Source organism: Carcharhinus amblyrhynchos, chromosome 20 (assembly GCF_965287045.1).
Source record: "Carcharhinus amblyrhynchos chromosome 20, sCarAmb.v2.hapA, whole genome shotgun sequence".
Classification (NCBI taxonomy): domain Eukaryota; kingdom Metazoa; phylum Chordata; class Chondrichthyes; order Carcharhiniformes; family Carcharhinidae; genus Carcharhinus; species Carcharhinus amblyrhynchos.
The window spans coordinates 4,223,380-4,249,658 of NC_137343.1; the positions used below are offsets into that span (position 1 = coordinate 4,223,380).

Genomic DNA, 26,279 nt, shown 5'->3' on the forward strand with positions numbered 1-26,279 from the left:
ACCACACTCCGGCACCTGTTCGGGTACACTGAGGGAGAATTAAGCATGGCCAATGCACTGTAACCAATGAGTTTTAATGTGAGTCTGGACAAATACATGAATATGATGGGAATGGAGGGATATGGTCCCCAGAAGGGGCTTTAGTTCAATCAGATAGCATGGTCAGTGCTGGCTTGGAGGGCCGAAGGGCCTGTTCCTATGCTGTAATTTTCTTTGTTCTTTGTCTTTCGGGCTGTGGGAGGAAACCGGCGCTCCCAGGGGAAACCCATGCAGACATGGGGAGAACGTGCAGACTCTGCACAGGCAGCAATCCAAGCCGGAAATTGAACCTGGGTCCCTGTCGTTGTGAGGCAGCAGTGCTAACCAAACCTGTTGTCCTGTGCCACTGTGCTGAGACGTAGTGTGGGATTTTACAGCCTTGCTCGGGCCACTCCAGAAACTCCCGCCCGAGATCAATGGAGATTTCCATCGTCGGATCCTCGCCCACTCCGATTCCTTGGCGGGCGAGGTGGTAGAGTTCTAGACGGAGAGTAAGGGGGTGTCAATTTAAGACTGGGATGAGGAGGAATTTCTCCTGAGGGTTGTGACCCTTTGGAACTTGCTGCAGAGAACTGCGGGGAAAAGTCCTTGTGTATATTTAAGGCTGAGATAGATTTTTGATCAGTGAGGGTATCCAGGGTTATGGAGAAGTAAAGTTTATTAGCCACAAGAATGCTTACATTAACACTGCAATGAAGTTACTGTGAAAATCCAATTGTCATCACACACCAGCACCTGTTTGGGTACACTGAGGGAGAATTTAGCACGGCCAATGTACTTAACCTGCACATCTTTCAGACTGTGGGAGGAAACCCACGCAGACATGGGGAGAATGTGCAAACTCCACACAGACAATGACACAAGCCAAGAATCAAACCTAGGTCATTGGTGCTGCGGGGCAGCAGTTCTAACCAATGTGCCACCCCATCCTGCTGCTCCACCATGCTGCCCCAGGAAAGAGGAATGGCGGATCAACTATGATGCTATTGAATGGTGGGAGCAGGCTCAAGGGGCCAAATAGATACTCCTGTTCTTATTTCTCATGATCAGATAATTTCTAGCACTGCATATCCTTTAGCACGAGGTGATCTGTGTCCAAGTCAGAAACTGCTCCACCTGTTAATTCTGCAGATTGACACTGGAGTGGGAGCCAGCCGCCTCTGTCAGAGTGGGAAGCTTATGGATAATCCGGAGTTTACACTGGATTGACATCAAACTCCTGTGATTCTCCGTTCAGCAGCTGCATACAAACCTCTGCCGCTGAACAGCATTTAAGATTTCCGAATTTCCAATTTGGGTAAACGTGGCCTTGGGCATCACAAACATTCACTGCTCATTGATCAAGTCCTGCATGTTGACTGCACTGCACCGAGCGGGTACGTTGCACTGAGAGTATCAGAGCTTTCCTGTCTGCAGTAAGGATAGTAAACTGTCGCCACGATCCGGTCCGTTCTTCATGTTCATTTGCCCAAAGTACCAAGTACAGGAAAAATGAGACCAACCAACTGTGAAATTGAAGCAGCCATGAGATCAACCAATAAAATTGCCTTTCTTGTTTCTGGAGCAAATATTGAATACAAAGTGAATTGTTGAAGGTAATTTTCCAAAGCTGGAACGTCACTGGCTATAACTCTCCCCAAAGAATTTTTCGTAAGTTCATAAGATATTGGAGCGGAATTAGGCCATTCAGCCCATCGTGTCTGCTCTGCCATTCGATCATGGCTGATATGCTCCTCGTCCCCATTTTCCTGCCTTCTCCCCATAACCCTTCGACCCATTCCCAATTAAAAATCTAATTCCCCAAATTTACTCACTGTCCCAGCATCCCAGCACTTTGGGGTGGCTAATTTCGCAGATACACAACCCTTTGGGAGATGTAGTTTCTCCTCAACTCTGTTTTAAATTTGCTGCCCCTTATCCTAAGATTATGATCTCTTGTCCTAGAATTCCCCACAAGAGGAAGCATCCACTCCACATTTACTTTATCCATATCTTTTATCATCTTGTGTACCTCAATTTGATCTCCCCTCGTCCTTCTAAATTCCAGAGAGTATAGGCCTAAACTGTTCAATCTCCCATTATAAAACAAACCCCCTTTATCCACTCTGAACGAGTTATCCAATTAATCCCACTCCTCACTCTCCTTTATCCATCACTCTGCAAAATTTACCTTTTCAAATATTTCCTTCTTGAATCCTTGTTGAAAGAAATGAGTGAATGGGCAGCGCATTCCAGATCACAACTCCCTATACTTAAAAAAATTTTCCTCATCTCCCCCTTGTTCTTTTTCTAATACCTTCAATCAGTGTCCTCTGGTTGCTGACTTACCTGTCAGCAGAAACAATTTATTAAATGTGGTATTGTGTGTCATGGGTCAGTGCTGGGGCCTCAGCTATTTACCATTTATATAGATGATCTGGAGGAGGGAACCGAGTGCAGGGTGTCGAAATTTGCTGATGACACCAAGATTGGGGGAAAGGCAAATTATGCGGAGGGAGTGGAGAGTCTACAGAAGGATCTAGATAGGCTGGGCGAATGGGCCAGGAACTGGCAAATGGAATTTAATGTTGGCAAGTGCGAGGTGGTCCACTTTGGTAGGAATAATGGTAGGAAGGACTATTACTTACGTGGCGAAAAACTGCAGCAGGCGACGGTGCAGAGGGACCTCGGGGTCCTCGTGCGTGAGTCGCAAAAACCCAGCCTGCAGGTGCAGCAGGTGGTCAGGAAGGCGAATGGGATGCTGGCCTTCATAGCGAAGGGGGTTGAATATAAAAGTAGGGAGGTCTTGCTGCAGCTGTATAGGGCATTGGTGAGGCCGCAGCTGGAGTACTGTGTGCAGTTTTGGGCGCCGTGCTTATGCAAGGATATTTTGGCCTTGGAGGGAGTGCAGAGGAGGTTTACTAGGCTGATACCAGAGTTGAGGGGGTTGAGCTATGAGGAGAGGCTGAATAAACTAGGCTTGTACTCGTTAGAGTTTAGAAGAATGAGGGGAGATCTCATTGAGACATATAAGATAATGAATGGGATGGATAGCATAGAGGTGGAGAGGCTCTTCCCGCTCAGAAAGGACAGTAGGACTAGGGGGCACAGCCTCAAGATAAAGGGGGGGCGGTTTAGAACGGAGTTGAGGAAGAACTTCTTCACTCAAAGAGTGGTGAATCTCTGGAATTCTCTGCCCGTTGAAGTGGTGGAGGCTACCTCGCTAAATATTTTTAAGATGCGGGTTGATGGGTTTTTGATAAGAGAGGGGATTAAGGGTTATGGGGAGAGGGCGGGAAAGTGGAACTGAGCCACGACAGATCAGCCATGATCTTATTGAATGGCGGGGCAGGCTCGAAGGGCTAGATGGCCTACTCCTGCTCCTATTTCTTATGTTCTTATGTTACTTTGATAATTTAGTGAGGAATGATCACTCATGGACATTGAGCACCCCTTTGTCTCTTGTTTTAAAGTTTATTTATTAGGGTCACAAGTAGGTTTACATTAACACTGCAATGAAGTTACTGTGAAAATCCCCTAGTCGCCACACTCCGGTGCCTTGTCGGGTACACTGAGAATTTAGCGTAGCCAATGCACCTGACCAACACATCTTTCAGACTGTGGAAGGAAACTGGATCACCCGGAGGAATCCCAGGCAAACACAGGGAGAACATGCAAACTTTGCACAGACAATGACTTAAAGCCAGGAATCGAACCCGGGTCTGTGACGTGAGACAGCAGTGCTAACCACCCTGCCTGCCTGACAAATGTAGCTGTTGCAAATGCGCAGGGTATTCAGTGGATACAGGCTGAGAAGTATTCTGTAAAAGAGTAAATAAATCCGAGCTGGATTAAAGGTTTCTTAATCTGGCCTTATTAAGATGCACAGCTGCAGAAAGGCGTCAGCTGGAGACCAGAATCCTTTAATTCTGTTGCTAAAGTTCACTTTGTACTATATGCATCCACTGAGGACTGCTGAATCCTGTACACTGTTGAATTTAGGCTATGCTGTGGGTTACAAAGAAACTTTGGTTCCAAGTGCTGTATTCACAGAATCCCTACAGGGCAGAAAGAGGCCATTCAGCCAATCGAGTCTGCACTGACTCATCATTCCTTCCATGTCCTTCCCACTGCCTTATCTCTGTAACTCTGCTTATTTACTATGGCCAATCCATCTAATCTTCACATGCCTGGACACTAAGGGACAATTTACCTAATCCACCTAACCTGCACATGTTTGGACTTTTGGAGGGAAACCAGAGTACCTGGAGAAAACCCACGCAGACACGGGGAGAATGTGCAGATTACACACAGATGGAGAAGGTAGTGGCATAGTAGTATTGTTGCTGGACTAGTAATTCAAAGACCCAGCGCAATGCTCTGAAGACCTGGGTTCAAATCCCACCATGGCAGATGGTGAAATTTGAATGAAATAAAAATCTGGAATTAAACGTCAAATGCTGACCGTGAAACCATTGTCGATTGTTGTAAAATGCCATCTGGTTTACTAATGCCCTTTGGGGAAGGAAATCAGTTTAAAATGTATTTATTAGTGTCATTAGCTTACATTAACACTGCAATGAAGGTACTGTGGAAATCCCATACTCGTCACACTCTGCCGCATGTTTGGGTCAATGCACCTAATCAGCACGTCTTTCAGACTGTGGGAGGAAATCGGAGCACTCGGAGGAAACCCATGCAGACATGGGGAGAATGTGCATAACCCACACAATGACCCAAACCGGGAATCAAACCCAGGACCCTGGCGCTGTAAGGCAGCAGTGTTAACCACTTTGCCACCGTGTTAAAAAAAAACTCAACTGTAAATGTATTTCCAAGGCGGTTGTCACATGATAGGAATCTCAGAAATAGGAGTGGGCCCTACTCTGTCATTAAACTAGATCATGGCTGATCATCCATCTTATATTCGAACACCATCCCCACATTCCTTGATATCTATAATATCTAGAACTGCATCAATCTCTGATTTTAACTTACTCAACGACTGAACATCCATAGCCCTCTAAGGCAGAGAATTCCATACATTCACCAGCTTCCTGTTACAGGAAGATACAGATGAGACCATCAAATGGGCGGATAAGTGGCTGATGGAATTTAACCTTTTAAGCTTTCCCAAGGGTGGAAGAGTCAATTACTAGGGGGCATAGGTTTAAGGTGCGAGGGACAAGTTTTAAAGGGGATGAACGAGGCACATTTTTTTACACAGAGGGTGGTGGGTGCCTGGAACTCGCTATTGGGGGAGGTAGTGAAAGCAGATATGATAGTGAGTCTTAAGGGGCATCTGGATAAATACAGGAATAGGGTGGGAATAGAGAGATATGGTCCCCGGAAGCATAGAGGGTTTTAGATCAGTCGGACAGCATGATTGGTGCAGGCTTGGAGGGCCGAAGGGTCTGTTCCTGCGCTGTAATTTTCTTTGTTTGTTGTTCTTTGAAAAGTGTGAGGTGACGAACTTTGGAAGGAGTAATTTGACAAGGAAGTATACAATGAAAGGTCTGACATTGGGAAGTTCCGAAGAACAAAGGGAACTTGGTGTGTTTGTCCACAGAAGCCTAAAGGCGGACAGGAGGTTAATAGGGTGGTGAAAAAAAGGCATATGGCACACTCGCCTTTATCAATTAGGGCATAGATTAGAAAAGCAGAGAAGTCATGATGGAGTTGTATAGAACTTTGGCGAGGACACAGCTGGAGTACTGTGTACAATTCTGGTCGTCACATTATTGGAAGGATGTGATTGCAGTGGAGGGGGTGCAGAGGAGATTCACCAGGATGCTGCCTCGGATGGAATATTTAACTTATAAAGAGAGGTTGGATAGGCTTGGGTAATTTTCCCTGGTAGAAGTCTCACAACACCAGGTTAAATTCCAACCAGTTTATTTGCTAGTAAACCCACAAACTTTCGGAAACACTCTTCCTTCATCAGGCACGTGGAAGGTTCCACACACCTGACGAAGGAACAGCGTTTTCGAAAGCTTGTGGGTTTACTATCAAATAAACTGGTTGGACTTTAACCTGGTGTTGTGAGACTGCTTACTGTGTTTACCCCAGTCCAACGCCAGCATCTCCACATCATAATTTTCTCTGGAGCAGAGAAGGCTGAGGGGTGACCTGACAGATGTTGAAGATTATGAGGGGCACGGACAGAATGGATAAGGAGCAGCTGTTCCCCTGAGTTGAAGGGTCAGTTATGAGGGGACACAAGTTAAAAGTGAGGTGTTGGAGGTTTAGGGGGGATTTGAGGAAAAACTCTTTTACCCAGAGGTTGGAGACGGTCTGGAATGTGCTGCCTGGGAGGGTGGTGGAGGTGGTTGAGTACTTGGTAGACCATAACATTCAAGGCTATGGGCCAAATATCGGCAAGTAGGATTAGGTGGGCAGATCAGGGCTTTTCATGTGTCAGTGCAGACCTGATGGGCTGAAAGGCCTCTTCTGCACTGTGGTATTCTGTAATAGTCTAACCTAGACTTGGAGCTAAATTCCCACATTTTCTGGTAAATCTCCTCAACACCTTCTCTGATACCCACACATTCTGTTAGTTCTTACTAACAAATGCCCTGTACCTGTTACATGAAAAAACATTTTTCCAACCAATCATTTGTTTTTATCCGAGATTAAATAAGCTCCTTTTAAATTTTCTTTTACAGCTATCTGAGTAACAAACACGAAAAACTCTTACGTGGGATAAGTGACACAGAAAGAGGCCATTCAGCCCACCCACTCCTTTTCACTCCACTCAAGCTTCCTCCCATCCGCCCTTGTCTACCTGAGCCTAACCCTCTCTTCCTTCCTCCCTCATATTTTGCCCGGCTTCTCCTTAAACACATCTGTGCTATTCACCTCAGCCACTCCCTGTGGCAGCGATTTCCTCACGCAACCCACCCTCTGGGTAAAGAAGTTTCTACTTTGATTTGATTTGATTTATTATTGTCACATGTATTAACATACAGTGAAAAGCATTGTCTCTTGCGCGCTATACAGACAAAGCATACCGTTCACTGAGAAGGAAGTGAGAGAATGCAGAATTAGTTTTACAGTCATAGCTGGGGTGTAGAGAAAGATCAACTTATTGCAAGATAAGTCCATTGAAAAGTCTGACAGCTGCAGGGAAGAAGCAGTTCTTAAGTCGATTGGTACGTGACCTCAGACTTTTGTATCTTTTTCCTGACGGAAGAAGGTGGAGGAGAGAATGTCTGGGGTGCGTGGGGTCCTTAATTATGCTGGCTGCTTTGCTGAGGCAGAGGGAAGTGTAGACAGAGTCAATGGATGGGAGGCTGGTTTGTGTGATGGATTGGGCTACATTCATGACATTTTGTAGTTTCTTGTGGTCTTGGGCAGAGCAGGAGCCCATACCAAGCTGTGATACACCCAGAAAGAATGCTTTCTATAGTGCACCTGTAAGAGTTGGTGAGAGTCGTAGCTGACATGCCAAATTTCCTTCATCTTCTGAGAAAGTAGAGGCGTTGGTGGGCTTCCTTAATTATAGTGTCTGAAGAACAAGGGTATTAGATACATGGGAAAACCACTACCTGGAAGTTCCCCTCCAAGACAGTCACTGCTCTGAGTTGAAAATATATCAGCCATTTCTTCATTGTCTCTGGGTCAAAATTCTGAGTTCCCTTCTGGAGTGCTCAGTGACTAACACGTTTTGATGTCCTCTGGAAATGCTCATGCCCACAAGAGGAAACATTCCCATGTCATCAAATTCATGCTGAGTTTATATTTACACTGCAGTGAGTCAAATAAACACTGTTAACTACATATAAAATATATGTATAAGGATAAAGACAGCACAGAACAAACAATGCCAGGTGTGGTATAGGCACACTTCAGTTGATGGGGAATCTATGCAGATGGTTTTGAATTAATTTGCTTTCACAGACAGTTTGTGCTTGTGTAGGTTAGGTTTATGTTAGCATTTTAGTAACAAGAATGAAGGCTGATATACTTAGTACAGTCTAGCAAAAATAATGCTTGGCAATTGTTGGATGCCTACATTGGCAATGTATGCTGCACAATACGTGTTGATACATAACAAATATGTAGACTTCCAGGATCAATTACTGGGTAAATACATTAACACAACGTGATACAAACACAGGATACTGAGCTGTACTCAGTTACCCACCCTGAGGTTTTTTTATTCATTCAAGGGATGTGGGCTTTGCCAGCAATGCCAGCATTTATTGCCCATCCTTAATTGCCCTTGAGAAGGTGGTGGTGAGCTGCCTTCCTGAACTGCTGCTGTCCCTGTGGTGTAGGTACATCCACAGCGCTGTTAGGGAGGGGGCTCCAGAAGTTTGACCCAGACACAGTGAAGAAAGGGCTGATATATTTCCAAGTCAGGGTAGTGAGTGGCTTGGAGGGGAACTTCCAGGTGGTGGTGTTTCCATGTGTCTGATGCCATTGCCCTTCTAGATAGAAGTGGTCGTGGGTTTGGAAGGTGCTGTCCAAGGAGCCTTGATGAGTCCCTGCAGTGCATCTTGTAGATAGTACACACGGCTGCTACTGTCTATTGGTGGTGGAAGGAGTGCGTGTCGGTGAATGGAGAGCCAATCAAGGGGACTGCTTTTGTGAAAGTTAAAATGCTCAGATTGAAGTTTCATAATTTGGAAACCAAATTGTGCAGAAGCGAAACTGTCCAAATTAAAGTTTCATGCCTTCTCTGTGTTGTCCTTAAAATGTTTATCAGCTTGCAGAGCTTTAAAGGAGTCAGTGTCTGCTATTCAGCATGAACAGACTGATCTTCACCCAATAACATTCTGCTTTTCGCACTTCACCTGTGGGTGAACAAGACCAGATTTTTCCATAACAAATACCAAAGGCGAGATATGGGGATATGCTATGGAAATGATGGATCAGCAGAAGTCAGTTTTCCATGGAATAAGAAAGAGTGAGAGAGCAAGATTTAATTGGCGAATATGGTTGTGAATGAAGGATTAGACTATAATTGCAAAGTTGTTTGTCTGTAACTCCAGAAACATTTGCAGGACAATGCAAGCTGGTTTCTCCTTGTGCACTAATCATTAAAGGCCTCGCATCGGATTACACATGGTGTCTCGTGCTGTTTGTACTCAAGTCAGCTGAGTGTGCCTCAGGTTGCTGATACCCAGGATCTCTGACACTTTGTCTTGGATGGTTTTGATTTTTCTTGAGTATTGTTGGTGCTGCATCCATCCAGGCAAATGGAAAGTATTATATCACAATCCTGACTTGTATCTTTTAGATGATGGACAGGCTTTGGGGAACCAGGAAGTGATCAACGGCAATAAGAGTTCCTCCATCTTCAACAAGAATTCCCACTCCTGAGTGCCATCCTGTGGTCCCTGCTGGAAATTGCATGTGTACAGACAGCCTATGAAGTAGGATGATATTGACAACGCTGCAACTCAACTGCGTCAGCGATGGAAGTGTTGATTTGATTTGATCTATTATTGTCACATGTTTTAGCATACAGTGAAAGTTATTGTTTCTTATATTGTTTCTTACGTGCAATACAGACAAAGCATTCTATTCATAGAGAAGGAAACGAGAGAGTGCAGAATGTAGTGTTACAGTCATAGCTAGGGTGTAGAGAAAGATCAACTTAATGCAAGGTAAGCCCATTCAAAAGTCTGACAGCAGCAGGGAAGGAGCTGTTCTTGAGTCAGTTGGTACATGACCTCATGTCTGGGGTTTGTGGGGTCCTTAATTATGTTGGCTGCTTTACCGCGGCAGTGGGAAGTGTAGGCAGAGTCAATAGGTGGGAGGCTTGGTTTGCATGATAGATTGGGCTACATTACTGACCTTTTGTAGTTCCCTGCGGTCTTGGGCAGAGCAGAAGCCATACCAAGCTGTGATACAACTAGAAAGAATGCTTTCTATGGTGCATCTGTAAAAGTTGGTGTGAGTCGTAGCACACATGCCAAATTTCCTTAATCTTCCAAGAAAGGAGAGGTGTTGGTGGGCTTTCTTAACTATAGTGTCCTGTTCAGACCAACTTGCTAACACAAAGCTGAATTTTCACCAATAACACCAATGGAAATAGCAATGTGAGTCAAGAAAAGTGATCACAATCAGTGTGCCTTTGGTAAAGATACCTCCACATCTCGACAGAATACTGTTCCCTAGCAACATCAACAAATCTCACATTAAATAACACAATCATGTATGTTTAATCAAATAACTTGTGTCAGGTGGAGATATTAATAACATCAGAGGGAAGCTTCAGAAGCAAAAATGTTGTGAACTCCTAGTCTGGATAATATTTTGTGGGTGGAATCTTTTGAAAAGATGGCAGAGTGTTAGCATCTGACTGAAAGCTGATGAGTTTCTCTCCAGAGAAACTGGTCAGTTTTCTCTCCAGATTTTATGGCTCTTTGTCAAAAAAAGCAGACAGTGACCTAAAGAGTGTCATTTTTAAAGGGAGCCCTGATCAGAGCAAAAGATAACCCTCCACTGTCTCATCTCATCAGGAAGGTCTCAGGGACTCCCCGCTGCCCCACAAACGATCATCACCAGCAACTCCTTCTCACCAACACCTTCCTGCCCACCTCGATCATTGCTGACATCTCCCTCTCACTACCTGCACCCCCCCACTCCCCCCATCACCGGCATCCCCTCTCTCTTCCCCCCACCCATCTGATCATCACAGACATTTCCTTCCACTCCTTCAGTGCACACTCTCCCCTCTACTACACATACATAATCACCAATCCCACCAATCAGGCTTCCCCAAGGATTCACTGACACTGCCCTCTGGCACATGTTGGCATTGCCAAGTTGCCACTGTGCCAACCTATACCAGGGGGCAATGTCTGGCTGAGTCCTTCTTTCTCGGGGTCCCCTGGGGGCTATACTCACCTTCGTGCCCCCAGAGAAAACCCCACGACAAGTTCATATCTGGTGAATCTGTTGTAAATCTTGCCAATGTGACATCACCTTTCCTGATTCTCTCCGGATTTTCAGTCCACATCACCATTCTCTCTGATGGCAAACACTGGCTAAAAATTGCCCCCATATCTGAAAGAGAAGCTTACTGCTGGCAGGTTTGAACACCTTGAGCTAAATAGAAGGGTTGTGTTCACATTACTAGTATATCAACATCACTCTGAATACTAATAGGCAAAAGATAGGCAAACTTTAATCTATTCAACTGCATTGTGTAAAATCAAATCATTTTGGAATCTAACCTGCTTGCTTATTCAAAACTTTACTTAGGTTATATGAAAACAACATTTCAGTGCCTTTCTATAAATCCATAAATACAGTTTTTTCTGACATTACCTTTCATAGCCGCTCTTAGTCAGAGTCATAGAACAATACATCACAGAAACAGGCCCTTCAGCCCAACCAGTCAATGCACCATGGTTCCCCCTCCAGCTGCCAATTCGCGTTTGGCCCATATCTCTCTAATCCCTTCCCATCCATGTACTTATCAAAATGCTTTTTAAATGTTGCTATTGAACCCACCTAAACCACTTCCTCTGGCAGCTCATTCCATACATGTCACTCTCTGCGTGAAGAAGTTACCCCTCAGGTTCCTTTTAAATCTTTCCCCTCTCACCTTAAACCCATGCCCTCTAGTTTTCAATTCACCTTCCCTGAGAAAAGAACTATGAGTTCATCCCATCGATGTCCCTCATGATTTTATACACCTCAATAAGGTCAGCCCTCACTCTCCCACATTCCAAGAATAAAGCCCTAGTCTGACCAACCACTCTATAACTCAGGCACACTCGTCCTGGCAACATCCTCATAAATCTTCTCTGCACTCTTCCCAGTTTGTCTTTCCAATAACAAGGTGACCTAAACTGTACACAATACTCCAAGTGCAACCTCACCAACGACTTATTCAACTGTAACGTAATGTCCCAACTCTATACTCAATGCTCTCACTGATGAAGGCCAGTGTGCTCGATACCTTCTTCCCCACTCTGTCTACCTGTGAAGCCACTTTCAATGAACTATGTACTTGTATTCCTAGGTCCCTCTGTTCTTCAACACTCCCCAGGTTCCTACCATTCACTGTGTAAGTTCTACCCTGGTTTGAGTTTCCAAAATACAGCACCTCACACTTACCTATATTGAAATCCATTTGCCGATCCTCGGCCCACTTCCCTAATTGATCAAGATCCCCTTGTAACTTTTGATAACTTTCTTCGCTATCAACAATACCTCCTAATTTAATACTATATTGGTAATTGTCAACTCACCTTGTTCACTCTGTAAAAGAGTTGTGTCACTCTCCTGTTCTCATCACCAGATTAAAAAGAACTGGGCAGATATTAGGTGGCACGATGGCACAGTGGTTAGCTCAGCTGCCTCACAGTGCCAGGGACACAGGTTTAATTCTGGCCTTGGGTGGAGTTTGCACATTCTCCCTGTGTCTGCGTGTGCTTCCTCTGGGTGCTCCAGTTCTCTCCCACAGTCCAAAGATGTGCAGGATAGGTTGATTGGTCACGCTAAATTAACCCTTAGTGTCCAAAGATGTGTAGCTTAGAGGGATTAGCGGGATAAATGTGTGGAGTTATGGGGATAAGGCAGGGGGGTGGGCCTGGGTATGATGCTCTGTCGGAGGTCTGGTGCAGGTTCGTTGGGCTGAATGGCCTCCTTCTGTACTGTAGAGATATTCTATGATTCTATAAGTTACTAAAATGTATTAACTTGCACATGGGTTTGCTGAAAATGATACCGAAAGTATATTGTTGACACAAGTTTCCCAATGAACCTGGCTACAAGTTGAACACGTTAACAATTAAAGGCTATTAACAATTTACAGGCTTATCACAGAATGATACAGCACAAAGAGTCCATTGTACTTGTGCTTTCCCTTTCAGAACTATTTAGTTATACCCACTCCCCTACTCTCTCCACATAGCCTAAAAATGTTTCCCTTTCAAATATTTACTGAATTCTCTTTTTAATGATTACCATCTGCTTCCACTGTCCATTCAGCCAGTTCGTTCCAGATCATAACTCGCTGCATATAAAGAAACAAATGTGAGACGTGCATTTTGGTAGATCCTATTCAGGTGGGAGAACCATCAGGAGCACAGACACACAGAGGGATCTGAGAGTACAGGTCCACAGATCCTTAAAAGTGGCAGCACAGGTGGAAAAGGTGGTGAAGAAAGCATACGGCATGCTTGTCTTCATTGGCTGGGGCATCGAGTATGAAAGTTGGCAAGTTATGTTACAGTTGTATAAAACGTTGGTTAGGTCACATTTGGAATACTGTGCCCAATTCTGGTCACCACACTACCAGAATGTCACAGAGTCTTTGGAGGGAGTACAGAAAAGGTTTACCAGGCTGTTGTCTGGTATGGAGGGTAGGAATGATTGAATAAACAGGGATTGTTCTCCCTGGGAAAACAAAGGCTAAGGGGTGACCTGTTAGAAGTTTATAAAATTATGAGGGGTATAGGTAGGGTGAACAGTTGGAAGCTTTTTCCGAGGGCAGGAATGACAATTACAAGGGGACACAAGTCCAAGGTAAGAGGGGAAAGGTTCACCGGAGATCTGCGGGGGAAGTTTTTTACACAGAGGGTGGTGCGGGCCTGGAATACACTGCCAAGTGAGGTGGTTGGAGCAGTTGTGTTAGTGACATTTAAGATTTATCTTGATAGACACTTGATAGACACTTGATAGACACATAAACAAACAGAGAATAGAGGGATATAGATGGTTAGTCTAGAGAGGACAATGTGATTGGTGCAGGCTAGGAGGGCCGAAGGGCCTGTTCCTATGCTGTACTGTTCTTTGTTCTTTGTTTCCCATCTTCTCTCTTTTGCCAAGTATCTTAAATCTGTGTCCTGTGGTTATTGACTTCTGTTAACTGAATCAGTTTCTCTTTTTTAACTCAGCAAAACCATTCAGGATTGAAATGTCCTTTTAACATCTGTACCATGGGGAACAATCCCAGCTTCTCCAATCTTTCCACAGAATGGAATTCTCTCATTCTTGTTTATATTCTAGTAAGTCACTTCTGTAACATCTCCAAAGTCTTGATATCATTTCCAAAATGAGGTGCCCAGAATTTAATTTTAACTGAGGCTAACCTGTTTTATAAAGGGTTGGCATAATTTTTTAAGCTTAAAGTTTATTTATTAGTGTCACAAGTAGGCTTACGTTAACACTACAATGAAGTTACTGTGAAAATCCCCTAGTTGCCACACTCCGGTGCCTGTTCGGGTACACTGAGGGAGAATTTAGCATGGCCAATGCACCTAACCAGCATGTCTTTCGGACTGTGGGAGGAAACTGGAGCACCCGGAGGAAACCCACGCAGACGCGGGGAGAACTTGCAAACCCCACACAATGACCCAACCAGAGACCAGGAATTGAACCTTGGTCTCTGGCACGGTGAGGCAGCAGTGCTAACCAGTGCCACCATGCCACCTTACCTTCTTTATAAGTGTACAGCTATTCATAAATCCTCTCTTTCTTAAGAACCCTTTCAATCTTCAAAGATTTGTATCTCCACACCTCCAGCTCTCTGTTTCTGCACCCTCTTTTAAGATTGGACCATTGGGGTGGCATAGTGGCAGTGGTTAGCACTGCTGCCTCACAACACCAGGGATCTGGGTTTGATTCCCGGCTTGGGTCACAGTCTGTGTGGAGTTTACACGTTCTCCCCATGTCTGCATGGGTTTCCTTGTGTTCTCCAGTTTCCTTTCGCAGTCTGAAAATTGTGCTGGTTGGGTGCTAAATTCTCCTTTAGTGTACCTGAGCAGGTGCCAGAGCGTGGCGACTAGGGGATTTTCACAGTAACATTATTGCAGTGTTGATGCAAGCCTACTTGCGACACCAATAAATAAACTTAAACATATAATTCATATTATCTTTCCTCTTTCTTCCTGTTAAAATGGATCATTTCACATTTCTCTGCAATAAATCTCATCTGTCATGTGTTTTCCATTTTACCAATCCATCAAAGTTCTCCTGAAGTCTGTTATTATCTGCCTCATTGTTTACATTTGCAAGTTTCTTATCATCTACGAACTTTGAAATGATGCCCTGCGTATCTAAGTCTAGGTCATTAATATTCATCAATCTTAATGCTGACTTTATTCCCTTCTGTCTGAAAAACAATCATTCTGCATCACTCTTTGCCTTCTGTCCCTTAGTCAGTTTTGCATCCATGTTACCATTGTCCCTTTAATCCCCAAGGATTTAATTTTGTCCAGTCTTGTATGTAGTACCATATCAATCTCTGTTTGAAAATCCATATGCACAACATCAACCACATTTACCCTGTTAGTTCAAACAGGTCTCAAACAACTTTGTCAAACTTTTAAAAAGTTTAAGTTTATTAATTATTGTCACAAGTAGGCTTACATTAACACTGCAGTGAAGTTACTGTGAAAATCCCCTAGTCGCCACACTCTGGCGTCTATTTGGATACACTGAGAGAGAATTTAGCATGGCCAATGCACCTAACCAACATGCCTTTCGGAGTGTGGGAGGAAACCGGAGCACCCGGAGTAAACCCACGCAGACACAGGGAGAACATGCAGATTCTGTACAGACAGTGACCCGAGCTGGGAATTAACCTTGGGTCCCTGATGCTGTGAGGCAGCAGTACTAACCACTGTGCTGCCCTCATTTAAGAAATTTTCTTTTAAGAAATTCATGTTAACTTTCATTTACTGGCCTATATTTTCCTGGATTATAGTGTTTAAAAAATTCCCTGCATTCAGATGCCCCACAGTGTAGAAGAAGGCCATTCAGCACATTGAGTCTGCACCAATCACAATCCCACCCAGGCCCTATTCTCATAGCCCCACAAATTTATTCTGCTAATCCCTGACACCAGGGTCAATTTAGCATGGCCAATTAATCTAACCAGCACGTCTTTGGACTGTGGGAGGAAACTGGAGCACCCGGAGGAAACCCACGCAGATGCAGGGAGAACGTGCAAATTCCACACAGTAACATGAAGCCCGAATTGAACCCGAGTCCCTGGCACTGCCGTGCGAACCATTCTGCCACCGTTCCACCCTCATGACGTGTAGATGCTTGGTTTATCTTTCCCCCCACCCCACTTTTAGAACTAACATTTGCAATTATAGTCTTGCACCATTAAATTGTACACGATCATCTAAGAATGCATTGTGCTACCAAAGGATCCCTCATCAATGCATCTTCTCCTGAGTCTGGTCAAGGTCGTCATCCATTGGTTCGGTTAGAAGCAGTCTTTTGCATTACCCTTTTGAAAGCCCGGAATGAATCTGCCTCCACCACCCTCTCAGGCAGTCTATTCCAGATCCTAACCCCTCACTGCATGAAGGAGATTTCCTCACGTCAGCTCTGGTTATTTTGACAATCATCTGAAATCGATGTTTTCTGGTTCTCGACCTTTCTGTCAATGGGAATGTGAGACAAGATGTGCATCCATAAACTGAGAATCACTTCTATGTGGTAAAGATAGTGATCTTCCTAAGGACATATACTTTATTTGGTTCTTTATGACTTGTTTGTCAGAGTCTCTATTTTCAATTTCAAGTTTTCTAACATTATCATTCTCTTTCTCCCTCTTGGCCCACATGCAGGCTTGGAGGGCTGAAGGTCCTGTTCCTGTGCTGTAATTTTCTTTGTTCTAATTTTCGATCCTTCTAATCTTTCCGTTTGTCCCCTCATTGACCCACTCCACTCTTCTCCAGAAACGAACTTCACAACTTTCTAGTCTTTGGATGTCTGCTTTTCTCTAGATTGAACTTTCAGCCCCATAGGAGACTCCAAATCACAGTCTTCATGATTATTTCCTTAACATTTCTACTCAATTCTGTGCTGAGCAATTCTTAATGTTTGGAGAATGCTTTCTCTGTCACTGCCATTCACGCTCTCACAGCTTTAGCTATTAACTGACAACAGAAATAAACTTAAGACTTAACTAAAGACTCTCCAGCTACTCAGCACCAGCTGTGTTCCTTGTGCTGATGACACTATTTCATAGGGAGTTAACTTAAACATTCTTACTTAATTCCTATTACCTTAGGTTTCAGTTTATTGAAAAAATAGAATCTGTTCGGTTCTTCTATCCCTTTTTATATAACATATACTTTAGCCCTAGGTTTCATAGAAGATGGTGGCACATTCTCCCTGTGTCTGTGTGAGTTTCCTCTGGGTGCTCCGCTATCTTCCCACAGTCCAAAGATGTGCTGGTTAGGCGCATTGATAGAATGGGCACTGGAGTGTGGCAACTAGACGAATTTCACAGTAACTTCATTTCAGTGTTAATGTAGGCCTACTTGTGACTAATAAATAAACTTTATAAATAAACTGAATTTGACGATTATCTATGATCAACATGAATGGCGGAGCAGGCCTGATGGGTCAAATTGCCTCCTTCTGTTTCTATGTTTCTTTATTCAATAAAAAAACACCAAAAAAGGATTTCATGTAACCTGGAGCAACAATAACACCCATCACACCTTGAGCATGGCCAAGGAGTGCAGTGTCCCTTTAAGAGTTGCAGGGGGAAGGACTTCCAGTCAAGTCCCGCCTCTTTCTGGGTGTCCCGCCACGATTGGTCGGCTCGGATGTCAATCAGGATGATATGACATCCACACGTCTGCAACGTGAAGGGGCGGGACTTCTGGTGAGGGAGTGGGACTTCCGGTGAGGGAGCGAGGCTGGCGGAGAAACGGACGCCATGTTTGATTGTGGAGTCTGATCGGCGCTTCGCTCGCTCGCCCGGCCGCCCTCCCTCCCGAGGCTGCGTTTTCGTGTTTTTGTCTCGATTCCTCGGCGCAGGCGGGAGGGCGCCGTGAGGAGAGAGTCTCCCGTTCGGTCAGCGGGTGTTGGAGGAAGGCGCCGGGCCGGATGGAGGCGCGGCTCCCGCAGTCGCTGTGAAGAGAGAGAATCGGGTAAGCGGGCGGGAGGCCGCGCTTGCGCATGCGCGGGCCGGCGGGGGCGCGCGGACGGCGGAGACGCGCTCGGCGACGGGGGCGCGCAGCAGCCAGGTGAAGTGCGAGAGCGCGCACAGTGCTATTCCTGGATTAGCTCAGTGGATCGCCTGGTCGCAGACACACCAACTCTCCAAACCAGATATAAGCACAAATAACTGGCTGCAAAGCAAAAGCAGTGAAGCATTTTATGTTGCAGTATTCGTTTTATATCAGCAAAAATGGATATACTTGCGAGATAAATGCAATTTAGCTTTAATTTTAGATTTGATTCATTGTCACATGTCTTAGGATACAGTGAAAAGTATTATTTCTTGTGTGTTATAACGTACCATTCATAAAGTATACGGAGAGAAGGAAAGGAGGCTGCAGAATATAGTGATTTTCATAGTAATTTCATTGCAGTAAGAACATAACATAAGAAATAGAAGCAGAAGTAGGCCATCTAGCCCTTCGAGCCTGCCCCACCATTCAATAAGATCATGGCTGATCTGAAGTGGCTCAGTTCCACTTTCCCGCTTTCTCCCCATAACCCTTAATCCCCTTGTCTACCAAAAACCTATCTACCCGCGTCTTAAATATATTTAGCGAGGCAGCCTCCACCACGTCAACGGGCAGAGAATTCCAGAGATTCACCACCTTTTGAGTGAAGAAGTTCCTCCTCAACTCCATTCTAAACTGCACCCCCTTATTTTGAGGCTGTGGCTTCTAGTCCTGCTGTCCTTTCTGAGCGGGAAGAACCTCTCAACCTCTACCCTATCCATCTCCTTCATCATCTTATACGTCTCAATAAGATCCCCCCCTCATCCTTCTAAACTCCAATGAGTACAAGCCCAGTCTATTCAGCCTCTCTTCGTAGTTCAACCCCCTCAACTCTGGTATCAGCCTAGTGAACCTCCTCTGCACTCCCTCCAAAACCAAAATATCCTTGCGCAAGTGTGGTGACCAAAACTGCACACAGTACTCCAGCTGCAGCCTCACCAGTGCCCTGTACAGTTGCAGCAAGACCTCCCTACTTTTATATTCAATCCCCCTCGCTATGAAGGCCAGCATCCCATTTGCCTTCCTGATCACCTGCTGCACCTGTAGGCTGAACATAAGCCTACAGGTGCAGCAGGTAGTGTGAACATAAACCTACTTGTGACACCAGTAAATAAACAAACTTAATCATATGCGTAAAAGCAAATTACTGTTGATGCTGGAATCTGAAATTAGAAGAGAAAATGCTGAAAATCCCAGCAGGTCTGGCAGCATCTGCAAGGAGAGAAAAGAGTTGATGTTTCAAGTCCAGATGACCCTTTGTCAAAGCTGGAGCTTTTACAGATGCTGTCGGACCTGCTGAGATTTTTCTGCATTCCCTCTTTTGGTAACTTACAGTCATAGTTAGGGTGTAGAGAAAGATCAAAATATACGTTAGGTCATTCAAAAGTCTGATAGTAGCAGGGAAGAAGCTGTTCTTAAGTCGGTTGATAGCGTTTCAGACTTTTGTATCTTTTTCCCGATGGACAATGTCTGGGGTGTGTGGTGTCCTGGATTATGCTGGCAGTTTTCCCAAGGCAGCGGGAAATGCTGCAAACTTATTTGCATAGTGAGGCTAGAGCAACTGATTGGTTTTAGCATGACAATATGTACTCCTTAAGCTAGTTTTTATTTTGTCCATAATCGATCCCTGCAGACTTTGTAAATACAGTGGTACTTTGTGACTCAGGCATATATTGCTGCTTATTAGTATACTGTGTGCTGGAATTTCTACATCCTTGATTGGGTGATAATTTTTCAAGTGCTGCATGAAATAGGAAGTTGTTTATGTTTCATTTAAGCTCCAGAAGACTTGGGAAGAGAAGTGGGCATTCAGTTTCTCTGCTCAGTCAGATTATTGCCTGATCTGTACCTCTGCCCCATTTATCTACAGTAGCTCCAAGTCTCTTAATACTCTTCCCACCAAAAATCTTTCCATCTATGCTTCTTGTCCCAGTTGAGCTCCAGCATTTTGCAGGCAAAAGTTTCAAATTTGTACAATACCTGGTGTGTTAGGGTCGTGAATGAAACCCAGTCCATCACTTAAACCAGCCTCCCATCCATTGAAAAGGTATATCCTTCCCGCTGCCTCAGAAAAGCAACCAGCATAATCAAGGACCCCACGCACCTTGGATATTCTCTCTTCCACCTTATTCCTTTGGGATAAAGAGTCTGAGATCATGTACCAACAGACTCAAGAACAGCTTCTTCGTTGCTGCCATCAGACTTTTGAATGGACCTACCTTGCATTAAGTTGATCTTTCTCTACAGCCTAGCTGTAACTGTAACACTACATTCTGCACTCTCTTCCTTCTCTGTGAATGGTATGCTGTCTGTATAGCGCAAGAAACAATACTTTTCACTGTATACTACTAATACATGTGACAGTAATCAAATGAAAAAGTGTTCCTGACTTCACTCCTAAATTGACGGTTATGTTTAAGTTCCTGATTCTCACTAGAGAAATTGTTTCTGTGTTGCCCGTATCAAAACTTTCAGCCTCCTATATTCAGAGAAACTCAAGCCTATCTTGATGAGAGAGAGATTATGAGGAGAGACTAAATTGGTTAGGATTATATTCATTGGAGTTTAGAAGAGTGAGAAGGAATCACATAGAAACTTATAAAACAGGATTAGACAGGATAGAGTCAGAAAGAGTATTCCCAAAGTCCAGAACTAGGGTTCATAGTTTGAGAACAAGAGGTAAACCTTTTAGGACTTCGCTGAGGAGAAATTTCTTACCCCAGAAAGTGATGAATCTGTGGAATTCACTACCATAGGAAGTAGTTGAGGCCAAAATGTTCTGTGATTTCCAGATGAAATTAGATATAGCTCTAGGGACTGGAGGGATTAAAGGATATGGGGGTAGGGGGGTGGAGGTGGGATCAAGATACTGAATTTGATGATCAGCCATGATCAAAATGAACGGTGGAGTAGGTTTGAAGAGTCAAATGGTCTGCTGCTTCTATGTTTCTATTTAATCCTGGGATTTTATTCCTTTGATGGGATGTGGGGTTACTAGCGATGGTGACATTTGTTGCCCATCCCTAAATGCGCTTCATTTGAGTGGTTTGCTGGGCCACCTCAGAGGGTAGTTTGAGTCAGGAATATTGTTGTATGTCTGGAGTCACAAGTAGGCCAGACCAGTTAAGGACATTAGATTTCCTTCCGTAAAGTGAGCCGGGTGTGTTTTATGACAATCAATGATAGCTACATGGTCACCATTACTGAGACTAGCTTTATATTCCAGATTTACTAATTGATTTATTAGCTATATTAGCGAGGCTTCAGGGTTACTAGTTCAGTGGCATTGCCATTACTCTATCATTCCTCCCTTAAATTCAGGTAAATTTGTGCTCTACATGATCCCAGGGGATTATCTCCTTCCTGGGACCCAGATGTCAGTTGACGTAAACATGAGGTTGATTTACAACTTCTCAGCAGACAGGACATAATCCATAGAACCCCTACAGGGCAGAAAGTGGCTATTTGGCCCATCGAGCCTGCACTAACACTCCGAAAAAGAATCCCATTCAGGCCCTCACCTCCACCCTAGCCCTGTAACCTCACGCATTTACAGTGGCTAATCTATCCAAGCTGCACATCTTGGGACACCGAGGTTCAATTTAGCATGGCCAATCCACCTAACCTGCACATCTTTGAATTTTGGGAGAAAACCAAAGCACCCGGAGGAAACCCACACAATTTCTTGTGGTCTTGGGCAGAGCAGGAGCCATACCAAGCTGTGATACATCCAGAAAGAATACTTTCTATGGTGCATCTGCAAAAATTGGCGAGAGTCGTAGCGGACATGCCGAATTTCCTTTGCCTCCTGAGAAAGTAGAGGCATTGGTGGGCTTTCTTAACCATAGTATTAGCATGGAGGGACCAGGACAAGTTATTGATGATCTGGATACCTAAAAACCTAAAGCTGTCGACCATTTCCACCTCATCCCCATTGATGTAGACAGGGGCATGTCGTCCACTACGCTTCCGGAAGTTGATGACTATCTCATTTGTTTTGTCGACGTTGTGGGAGAGATTAGTATCATTGCACCAGTCCACCAGATTCTCTATCTCTTTCCTCTACTCTGTCTTGTCATAATTTGAGATCTGACCCACTACAGTGGCATCATCAGTATACTTGAAAATGTAGTTGGAGGAGCATTTGGCCATACAGTCACAGGTATATAAGGAGTATAGTCAAGGGCTGATCACACAGCCTTGTGGAGCACTGGTGTTGCGGATGATCGTGGAGGAGGTGTCTTCGCGTGTCCATACTGATCGCAGACTGTGGGTTAGGAAGTCTAGGATCCATTCGCAGAAGGACGAGCTGAGCCCCAGTTTCAGAGATTGCCTCCCGTTCTTCTAAACTAGGGAAAATGGACACAATTTGCTCAGCTGGTCATCACAAATTTAGCTAAAACTAAGGAAAGGCCATCATGACCCCATCAGCCCTTAATAACCAGCACAAATGAGTTTTTTGTGCCTCTAAAAACACGACTGCATACGCAACCTTAATGCCTCATAACTAGGCCGCTATTTTAACAGTCACTTGGTAGTACACAGAAGTGTGATGTGTTGCTGAAGCTCTTTCTCTAGGTAAATCAGGACAAATGCAAGAACAATAGACCTCAAACAGTTGAAACAATTTATACGACAAAAAAGAAAGGGTGCTAATTGATTGGCAGGTCGACTCTGATTTGCTGAGGTGTTGCTATGGAGCAAGCAATGGGAAACGCATTGGCTCGCCAAGCTCTCTGGTAATTCAAAATGGCGCAAGGCTTGAAGATATAACCCCGGCAAAACAGCAAATATTCATGAATTCAATGAAAATGTGTGCCTTTTCTTAAAGACAAGGAGCATCCAGTATAACAAATGGTTGTTTGTGCTTTAGTCAATGTGGAAAGGGGAGAGGCAGAAGCTTTCCACAGGAGATGGAATCAGTTCACAGAGAATCTCTGCTAGGGTGGCTTATTAATGTTTTGTCAAAAGGCTTGACCACCAAAGGTATTTTCTCATTCCACATATTATTGCATGAACAATTAAAATGGGACTAATACAGCCATTACAGTAAAAACTCTAGGTAGCACAGTCATCAAGCTATCACTTTGCTGTCGGATTTCAAGGACTTAATGTGTAATATTATTATCACATTATTAAATACTGGAAAAAACAATCATTTTTTTTTAAAAAATGACACTTGTCCCACTTAATAAGTCTTCGCCGTGCTCTTTCTTGGGTCCTTTTGGTCCATATGCTTTACTTCAAAATTCCTGTCCTCTCTTTCAGATCGTTCTACAGGCTCACTTTTTCAGACCTCAACTGTCTCCAGATGAAAAGCTTAGTGCTGTCTTCACTTGACTCGTACTGGACTAGTCTTCATGGGTTACAATGTCACTGGTGGCCACTTTGCCAACCACTGTGCCCAATTCAAAAGACTCCTTCTAGCCCTGTTGTTTGGTTCTGGATTCAGCTTCTCAATCTTTTTTCCTTTCTTTTCCCAGCTTATTAAAAGGATATGTTGACAGAGTTTCATAAAATGTGATGGAATTTCCTACTGTGTGGATTTTAGCATTGGTGGAGAACAGTTGGGACAAATGGCCTGTTTCTGTGCTGTATGTTCTACATAATTCTACCAAAGCCTTTCATCATCTTGAAAAACTCTCATTAGATCACCTTTTGAGTTTCTCAGTTCCAATAGACTAGTCGTGACTTTGCCATCAACTTTTCATAACTGGTAACATCCCGGTAAATCTAAGCACTTTCCAAGATCTTGACATCTTTCCCTAAGTGTGGTGCCTAGCATGTTTGGGCTGACGTCTAACTAGGAATTTATATTAAAAAAAAAACATGCTACAGGGGACATCAGAATATGTGACGAAATCTTTAGTCAAAGAGAGCTTTTAAGCAGCATCTTAAATCAGGAGAGAGATTGGCAGAGACCTTTAAGGAAAGTCCCAGAACCTAGGGCCGAGACAACTGAAAGTCTGACTGCTATTGATGGGGTGAAGAAGGTGGTGAATGCATTAGGGGTTGGAGTTTGGGGGATAGGTTTTAAAGAGGGTTTTGTTTTCAGGGCTTGAAGAGATTAAAGGAAAAGACCATGGAGAGAGATAAATAACAGAAAAGGAATGTTAAAATCAAGGTGTTGCTGGACTAAAAGCCTCTGAAGATCAACAAACACAGGGATCATAATTATTGAATCTGTAATGAACATTTTTCTCAACTTTGTATTTTCTTAAAGCAGCTCACCATTGAGGAACAAACATGGATGGTGTGATTGTTTAGCTGTTTATGGAGTCCTGACTCCAAAATGAATAACAGTTTGGAGGGAGATTGAGTTAGCTGTTCAACTAGGGTTTAGAGGTTAATTTCAATAGTTCCCTCCCTTTGATATTAAATAAGTAAAATAAGGTTTATTTTTAATGGATGACCATTAAGAATATTCTGTGGATGGACCCTAACTAAAAGCAGGAGAATAAAATTGTGAACAGAAAATAGGAAAAGAAAGTCTTGTCTTACGTGATCTTACCTCCCAAATTTTTGAAATGTAACCATAGTTGTAGAAAACATGGCAGACAGTTTGTATACACTGAAGCCACATGAACAGCAAAATGATAACGGCTAGATAGAGACAGAGAACAGAAGATACAGTATTTATGTGTTAGCTTGACAAAGCGCCAAGACTTCTGATTAATTGATCATGTTAGCTAAACTACTATGATTAGATCAAATTTAGTAAGAAATCCAAAATTCAAGTAAAACGTTGACTGTCTGAGCTAAAGATTTCACGGATCAGATACTTTTTGTCAAAATCGCTGGGCTCACTCAAAATTTGCTTTTGTATTTTTCACTAATTTGCTTTCTTGTTGCAAAACTCTTTTTATCATTGCTTTTCTTAAATGAAGATTTTTTTTCTCTCTTCTAGGGTAGCACTCGCTCAAAAAGATATTGGTGATGATGCACCATGGCAGTGGTCCACAAAATATACAGCGCCCACTGCAGAGATCCAAGTCATATACAGGCGGTGAGGGAGATGATCAAACTGCATTACCCCAGTCTCCCGCCACAGCATTTGCTCCGGCCCTCAGTCCTGTGCCACGCACTGTGGCCAGTCCTTCTGGGCCCCAGTCACCGAGTTACCAACTGCAGCAGCTTATAATGAACCGGAGTCCGGTGTCCGCCCAGAATGTCAACATCACGCTGCAGAATGTCAGCCAAGTGATGGCTGGGAGTCAACAAATTACCTTGGCTCCACTTCCGATTCAAAACCCGGCATCCCCGGGATTCCAGTATAGCTCACAGGCAGTGGGGCAACAAAGGCGGTTTGATCATGGATCTCCATCGTACATTCAAGTAACCTCTCCTCTGCCTCAAGTCCAGCCACAGAGCCCCACACAGCATAGCCCTGCATCATTGTTACAGAGTGTACAACGGACAGGTGCAGCAGCCACAGGGTTGGGCATGTGTAACCATGACCATGTGCTGGTCAGGCAACTGAACCTTAGCCCATCCAGCGCCGGGCACTTTGTGTACCAGGACCCGTCCACCCTTGCTCAGATCACTTCAAACGTCAGCGGGCAGATACAACTGACCACAACCGGTACATCTGCTTCTGTGCCACGAGAACGCAGACTCTCGCAGCCTCACTCCCAAACTGGTGGAACCATTCATCACCTTGGGCCTCAGAGCCCCGCAGCCAGCGGCGCTATGCAGCCTCTGCCTAGCCCGAGCCACATCACCACGTCAAACCTGCCTCCGCAAATCAGCAGCATTATACAAGGACAGCTGATTCAACAGCAGCAGCAAGTTCTTCATGGTCAGCAGGTGGCCAGATCTGTAAGTTATGAAAGGACTCCCGTAGCCCTGGCTGCGGGCGTGGTAGGGCAATCGACCTTTGGAATGACGTCTCAGGCACCTCCTTCTAGCCCATCTCGGAACACAGTCGCTCAGAGTCTGGCACCGACTTGTCTGACTCCCACCAGCAGTTGCACCCCATTTGTGAGGAAACAACCAAAGAAGCTGGAAGAGATTCCACCTGCCACCTCTGAGATTTCTCATTTGAGGAAGCAGTGTTTGGAGCACCATCTGGCTGAAATAGACACTCTCAGAGAGACATTTAAGGATTATTTGATTGAACTTTTCTTCCTTCAACACCGTCAAGGAAATATGATGGACTACTTAGCGTTCAGAAAGAAGCCATGTCTGGCCTTGTTGGCATATTTGAAGCAGAATGACTTGGACCTGGAGGAGGAAGAAGAGGAAGAGCAATCTGAAGTCATTAATGATGAGGTAAACAAACAATTCACTATTTAATCCAAAGACCATTCCAGT

General features: G+C 44.2%; 1 protein-coding gene across 10 annotated transcripts in view; it reads left to right on the forward strand.

The window, feature by feature from the left end:
* The first annotated feature begins 17,657 nt into the window (after nucleotides 1–17,657).
* ep400 (E1A binding protein p400) overlaps nucleotides 17,658–26,279 on the forward strand; it is a 150,136-nt gene continuing 141,514 nt past the window's right edge. For all 10 annotated transcript variants that reach the window (XM_080207995.1, XM_080207999.1, XM_080207997.1 and 7 more), the window contains exons 1-2: nucleotides 17,658–17,885; nucleotides 24,874–26,237. In XM_080207995.1, the coding sequence (XP_080064121.1) occupies nucleotides 24,903–26,237 (1,335 nt within the window). In that variant the 5' untranslated portion in view covers nucleotides 17,658–17,885; nucleotides 24,874–24,902. The remainder of the gene's footprint in view (nucleotides 17,886–24,873; nucleotides 26,238–26,279) is intronic.